The 7,500-nt window shown below is 45.6% G+C and overlaps 1 protein-coding gene across 12 annotated transcripts in view; it reads left to right on the top strand.

Annotated features, from left to right (window-relative positions):
- Positions 1-7,500, top strand: part of mau2 (MAU2 sister chromatid cohesion factor) — a 15,632-nt gene that overhangs the window by 4,645 nt on the left and 3,487 nt on the right. For all 12 annotated transcript variants that reach the window (XM_073932377.1, XM_073932373.1, XM_073932375.1 and 9 more), the window contains 8 exons: positions 1-4; positions 283-348; positions 592-675; positions 810-859; positions 5,360-5,437; positions 5,669-5,780; positions 5,884-5,974; positions 6,515-6,642. The exon at positions 1-4 is cut by the window's left edge and continues 74 nt beyond it. In XM_073932377.1, the coding sequence (XP_073788478.1) occupies positions 1-4; positions 283-348; positions 592-675; positions 810-859; positions 5,360-5,437; positions 5,669-5,780; positions 5,884-5,974; positions 6,515-6,642 (613 nt within the window). The remainder of the gene's footprint in view (positions 5-282; positions 349-591; positions 676-809; positions 860-5,359; positions 5,438-5,668; positions 5,781-5,883; positions 5,975-6,514; positions 6,643-7,500) is intronic.

The following is a 7,500-nucleotide window of genomic DNA, read 5'->3' as shown; positions in this document are numbered from 1 at the left end:
GCTGGTGAGTTCAGACATCACCAACACACACTTCACTCTCGCACACACACACACACTGTGGACAACTGTAGAGTGTGTGTACAGCTGTAGAGTGTGTGTACAGCTGTAGAGTGTGTGTACAAGGGGTCACTTCTGTATTTGGAAACATCTGACAGCAGCATCAACACTACTGGCTTCTCTCTTTAAGCTTGAGGAGCTCATGATTGTGTGTGTGTGTGTGTGTGTGTGCGTGTGTGTGTGTGTGTGTGTGTGTGTGTGTGTGTGTGTGTGTGTGTGTTTCAGGGTTTGTACTGTATCTCTGTGAACTGCATGGATAACGCCGAGGCTCAGTTCACAACAGCACTGCGGGTGAGAGACCAACACACACACACACACTATTTAGAAACTCTGCTGCACTCTGCTCGGCCACTCATCTGTGTGTGTGTGTGTGTGCATGTGTGCATGTGTGTGTGCATGTGTGTGTGCGTGTGTGTGTGTGTGTGCGTGTGTGTGTGTGCGTGTGTGCGTGCGTGTGTGCGTGTGTGCGTGCGTGTGTGTGTGTGTGTGTGTGTGTGCGTGTGTGTGTGCGTGCGTGTGTGTGTGTGTGTGCAGCTCACCACGCATCAGGAGCTGTGGACCTTCATCGTCACTAATCTGGCCAGTGTTTACATCAGAGAAGGCAACAGACACCAAGAGGTTAGTCACCATGGCAACACGGATGCATCAATAATATTAATAATAATAATAATAAACATCATCAATAATGATCATAATCGATTATGTGTGTTCTCTGTGTGTGTGTGTCCGTGTGTGTCCGTGTCCGCCCGCAGCTGTACAGTCTATTAGAGAGGATAAACCCAGACCACAACTTCCCTGTCAGGTAGAACACACACACACACACACACACACACACACACCTCATACACGCGTACATGCACAAACCTCACACATGCAGACGTCATGTAGACACACACACATGGACAGACAGCTCTTTTGGCCTGTTTCCACTGAGTGCTACAGTACGGGTCTCCTTTACCAGGCTTGTGTGGTGTACAACAGAAAGCTTCAGCGGCCGTGATTCTCGCTGGAGGAAAAGTCCAGAGTAAAGCTGTACGGGTCGCTCACACGTCATATGAGCAGCACTTCACACACACAGATGCTTCACACGCATCAATACCGTATAAATGTTCATCACTAACCTTTCATCAGCATGATTATACCTGCAGAGCAATGACAGAGTGCAAGTAAAGCTGCAAGCAGCGATGATAGGGACCTCGCGCCCGGGCTCCCCGCCGCCCGGTAGCCTCAGGATGACAGAGAACAGCGAACAATATTAATTTAAGCCGATATATATAAATAACCTGAGAAAATTACACATTTATGCCAAAACTTCCTCCTGTCAGAGCTGATGCAGGAATGGGATGCATTAGAAAACAATAAATTACATGAAATCCAACCTGAAGTTTCACACAGAATTTTAAGACATCTTAAGAATCGATTTGATCAAGTAGTTTTTACCAGATGTCGTATTGGGCATACGAGAATTACACATGGTTTTTTGCTCCAAGGTGAAAACCCATTCTCAGTGTTTGTGCTGCAAAACTCCTCTTACTGTAAAACACATATTTTACTGGACTGTCCTGCTTTTACTGATTCCAGAAGGACTTTTTATGAAATGAACTCTTTTAAGGACATTTTTGACAAAGTAACACCAGAAAAGATTTTAGAATTTTTATCATGTATTAACACAAAAAATCTTATTTAATTTATGTTTTATTTTGTTTGTTGATTTTTAAATTGTATATTTATTGTTGAAAGGTTCCTGCCATGAAGATAGCCTTGGTTGCTGACATGGCACTAAATAAAAAATACATTACATCCTCCTGTCAGCAGGTGGCGCTATGACTGTGACTCAAAATTGGCATGTAGATGCCTTCAGTAGAGGAAACGTATCAACCATGTGAAGTTTCAGGCAGATCAGACATTGTGTGTTTGAGTTATAAGGACTTCCTGTTCCATGGCGAAGTGTTGAGGTTTGTCATGCCACCACAGACACGCCCCTCTGTGAAAACTCTAGATCTTCACAATATATCATCGCTAGAGCTTTCAGACAACACCACCCAAATTTAATATGGCCATCGACGAAAACTCTTAAAGCTTTGCAATTTAACATCGCCAAGGCCTTCAGATGACAAAACCCAATTTTGGTGTCGATCAGATGAAATCCCTAGGAGGAGTTCGTTAAGATACAACGCCTGGAAATGGCAAAAACAAAACTTTTTCGCCGCAGGAAGTTAAAAATATCCGACTTCCTGTTGGGTTTGAGATATGGCTCCAAGAGACTTTTTCGTATGTTTTGGCATGTTTGAGGTGTGTGCCAATGTTCGTGCATGTGCGTGATTTGTATATCGGGGGCTCGTCCGTTTAATTTTTATGGGTGGCGCTGTCGAGTCATTTTGCCACGCCCTCTTCGAAAACCCATAACAAACATAAATTTTCTCCACTTCTGAGGCGTGTGCAAAGTTTCATGAGTTTTCGGGCATGTTTAGCCCCTCAAAACCGCGATTCATTCAGCGGAAGAAGTCGGAAGAATAATAATAAGATAGGGAGCAACTCCAATAGGGCCTTGCACCGTTTGGTGCTCGGTCCCTAATAATTAGGGATGCACCGATACCATTGCTTTTGGATCCAATCTTGATTCCAATATTCTGAGTATCGACCGATACAGAGCCTGTAGATCTAGATCCTGTTTCCACAGCTCTGGTGATGAGCCCAATATTATATCTTCTCCAGTAAAATAACAGACCTGAAGTCCTGCTGTATGTGAATGAGGACACAGTCTCACTATAAACATGATGCTCGCTGTGAACGATGCGCTACATGATTTCAGCAGTGGTTATGACGTTGATTGTTTCCTTTTTAATATTAAGATTGTTCTCTGAAATCTGTAATAGGCTGCCACTATTGACCCTAATTGTTGTATATGATCAGCCCTTTAGCAAAGCCTGATGTTCTCCTGCAGGTTTGAGCAGACTCAACTAAACCGTCTGAGGCCAGCTTTACTATATAATCCCTCGTCTGAGAATAAATCAAATAAATCAACATATATGAACACACACAGATCTTACAGTCCCCGATATGATACCAATTACAGATAAACTACACACAGCAGACATTTAGTCCTTATTTGGGCTCAAAAACAGCACGAGCATATAGGCCACAGTCTGTCCGAGCAGAGCATCATTTACATTTAGTCATTTAGCGGACGCTTTTATCCAAAGCGACTTACAAATGAGGACAAAGAGGCAATTTACACAACAATAAGAGCAACAATGAAGAAGTGCTGTAGGCGAGTTTCAGGTCTGTAAAGTCTAAGAAGGGAAGTATTAGTAGTATTAGTATTAGTAGTTATTAGTATTTTTTTTTTGGTACAGTTAGTGTGATATTCAGAGGCAATTGCAGAAGGGAAGTGGAGACTAAATAGTTGAGTGTTTAGTGGTTTCTTGAAGACAGCGAGTGACTCTGCCATTCTGATGCAGTTAGGGAGTTCATTCCACCAACTGGGCAGATTGAATGCGAGAGTTCAGGAAAGTGATTTCTTCCCTCTTTGGGATGGAACCACGAGGCGACGTTCATTCACAGAACGCAAGTTTCTGGAGGGCACATACATCTGCAGAAGTGAGAGCAGATAAGAAGGAGCAAAGCCAGAAGTCGCCTTGTAGGCAAACATCAGAGCTTTGAATTTGATGCGAGCAGCAACTGGCAGCCAGTGCAAACGGATGAGCAGCGGAGTGACATGTGCTCTTTTAGCTTCATTAAAGACCACTCGTGCTGCTGCGTTCTGGAGCAGCTGAAGAGGCTTGATAGAGTTAGCTGGAAGCCCGGCTAGTAGAGAGTAGAGCATCATCTGTGTGTGTGACGCCTGTTTCACACCGCAAGCATCAGCCGCGTGTGAGCAGAGCGTGAGCAGCGCATGTGTCGAGCAGTAGCAGCACGCAGGCATTTGCCTTTCACACCAGCTGCGTCTGCAGCGCGCAGCTCTTCGGCAGGTGCTGCAGAGATCAACCTATCTCTGTCTATTCTATCTAGTTACCCATGTCTCTCTATATACAAATACACGTTTTAAACTTTTCACTTGTTTATTTTTAATTGAACTGGTCCAACCAGGCCATTACAATAAATCCTGAGTGTTTATCCCTGTATAAGTCTACAATGGTGCTCTTAAAGGCTCTTTCAGTCTTGAATTTGACTCAATGAAACCTGCAGAAACCCTGGAAAGAATGTCAGAAGCTCTTCAATAATCACGCGCTCGCTATGATCATCAGCTCGAGAAGATCATCGTTTAGATGCACGCGAGCCTCTGGAGCAGAGTTTTTCAAAGTCTAAGACAGTGGGCCTCCCTTTTGACACAACTTATCCATTGGCGCCCCCCTCCTCCCAAACACACACACACACATGCGCGCGCACACACACAAAATTCTGGAGGTTTTCCTGCTACCTCATCATGCTTGGTTTCAAGGTGTCGCCCAAGTTTAGCGGGTCTCATGCTGTCATTAGCCAAAATATCTTGACAAACCACACATAAAGGTCGTGGTTCATCAGCTGGTCCTGTCCACGTGAATCCTAAACTCAAATGCTGATCATCATATCGTCGTCTTTTGGGTTTAAGCCCTGAACTTGAAGGCTTTGAATCGGCGGGTCTCAGAAACCGATCCAGTGTATAAGCAGCATAGACTGTAAATTAGCAGGCATAGACCTGTATTAGCGGGCTTGCCAAACAGAAGCGAATTCACAGCTCGCGCCTCACACTTTGAAAACCCCTGCTCTGGAGGAAGTGGAACCGCTCACGCTTCCGACAGCCGCCCGTAAACACACAGGACACAGGACACTTCTGCTCTTCTTCTTGGCTTTGTGGCCGTTCATCAAGATGATGACAATGTTTGAGCTCGGGTCCACCACGGCTCATTATTATATGTGTATATTATCACGCTGTAACGTCTCGGCTGTGTGTTTAAACATGGCGTGTGTTCATTCTCCTGCTTGTACACGAGTGACGTATCTCTGTAAACCAATGGCGTTCAGCGGTGCGTCAAGCTCCGCCTTCTGTTGTGTTGGTGCCCTTTGCAAAGCGTGAGCGAAGAGTGCTGCGCTACAGTTCCCTTTAGACACACTTTCACTGTGGAAATGCCCATAACAGCGTACAAACCGTTCAACGGGCCATTACACACACACATAAAGGAACATCACACACACACACACACACACACACACCTTCCTGAACACACAGTGGGTTGCTCACATGTTTGATGAAGTTTGCATCATTGACTTTTTGAAACTGTGTGTGCATGTGTGTGTGTGTGTGTGTGTGTGTTCTCTGCAGTTCTCACTGTCTGCGCGCTGCTGCTTTCTACATCCGCGGCCTGCTCTCCTTCTTCCAGGGACGCTACAATGAAGCCAAGTGAGTTTCCTCTTCCTGTGTGCGTGTGTGCGTGTGTGTGTGTGTGTGTGTGTGTGTGTGTGTGTGTGTGTGTGTGTGTGTGTGTGTGTCTGTGTGTGTGTGTGTGTGTGTGTGCGTGTGCGTGTGCGTGTGCGTGCGTGTGTGTGTGTGTGTGTTCAGTGATGGTGCTGACTGGTCTCGTGTGTGTGTGTGTGTGTGTGTGTGTGTGTGCGTGCTTGCGTGTGTGTGTAGACGTTTTCTGCGTGAGACACTGAAGATGTCGAATGCGGAGGATCTGAACCGTCTGACCGCCTGCTCTCTGGTGCTGCTGGGACACATCTTCTATGTGCTGGGGAACCACAGGGTAAACACACACACACACACTCTGCAGCTGCTGATGGTCAGCGTTGAGTGTGTTCAGTGTGTGTTCATTGTGTTTCTGTGTGTGTGTGTGTCTTTGTGTTCAGGAGAGCAACAACATGGTGGTTCCAGCGATGCAGTTGGCCAGCAAGATCCCGGACATGTCAGTGCAGCTGTGGTCATCAGCTCTGCTCAAGGGTGAGACACACACACACACACACACACACACACACACGTACAAACACACTCTCATACACACCTATGTACACACACATGCGCGCACGCACACACAAACATTTATGCAAACTTTCATACGCGCACACACACTTGTGCATGCACTCATATTTGCACACCTGGACACACACACACACGACACACTTTCACACATACACACATTTCCTGTTACCCTAGATACACACAGGAAGTCATCACACACCAGAACTGCATGAACAGAGCTCCTGATATGAAAGGTCTCCACATTATGTCTGTCTGTGTGTGTGCGTGCGTGCGTGTGTGTGTGTGTGTGTGTGTGTGTGTGTGTGTGTGTGTCAGTGCGCAGGTGATTGCACTATGATTGTTGTTGCCGACACGCTGCAGTGAAATGTATTGTGTATATGTGTCTGTCAGAAGCTCATGACTTGTGTGTGTGTGTGTGTGTGTGTGTGTGTGTGTGTGTGTGTGCGTGCGTGCGTATGTGTGTGCATGCTTGCGTGTGTGTGTGTGTGTGTGTGCTTTTAGATCTGAACAAGGCCTGTGGGAACTCGATGGACGCTCATGAAGCTGCGCAGATGCACCAGAACTTCTCCCAGCAGCTCCTGCAGGATCATATAGCGGCCTGCAGCCTGCCGGAGCACAACCTGATCAGCGTACGCATGCGCACACACACACACACACACACACACACACACACACACACACACACACACACACACACAGAGGGGAAGCATGTATTGAACACATTAGCCACGTTTCCACTATCGCGTTTAAAGCGAGTGAGCCAAGGCCAGTCGTGTTTCCACTGTCACTTCCGGGGCCTAATCGGGCCAAAGCTGGGCTTTCTTGGGGCCAGTGGCCGGCCTTTGTCGGCCCGCCGAATACCTTGGGCCAAAGACGACCAGCCGGGGCTTCGGGGCGGAGTGAAAGGAGAGGCGGCACAGTTTTACAAATCACACATGTACTCATGCTCCAAACAAATAAACAAACAAATAAACAAATAAACAAACAAACAACAACAAAACAAATAAGGGAACGAAAGCATCTGGCCTTATCGTGTCTTTTTGCGTATGATCACTCTTATGCTTCTCTTTTAAATGTAAGGCTGCTGCATAAATGAATGATGTAGTTTTAGTTTATAAGTGACTTTTCTTTGCTGCGTCCTCCTTGATGATTTAATGACGCAGAATAATCTTCACACCATATTAAACACACAGCACACAGTAAAGGTTTTACAGAGTTATTGTCAAGTTTAAAATGTGTGTTTGTGCGCGTTCAGATGCCTGTGTGTGTGTGTGAGAGACTGAGGAAAAGAGCGCTCCCTTTACAGCTGTGTTGATGCTGCGCGGCTTTTAAAAAACTTATTTTGGAGATAATACACATTATAAAAATAACAGAGGGACATAAAACTTAACATATTACGAGCCCACTTTAAACAATATAGTGTCATATCTTGATAAAATAGCCTAAACTATACTGAAATATAATTTAAAGAATTACAAATATCATAT

The sequence above is a fragment of the Danio rerio genome, chromosome 2 (assembly GCF_049306965.1).
Source record: "Danio rerio strain Tuebingen ecotype United States chromosome 2, GRCz12tu, whole genome shotgun sequence".
Taxonomy (NCBI): domain Eukaryota; kingdom Metazoa; phylum Chordata; class Actinopteri; order Cypriniformes; family Danionidae; genus Danio; species Danio rerio.
Note: the sequence above shows the minus strand (reverse complement) of the source record. Positions and strands in the feature narration are given on the sequence as shown.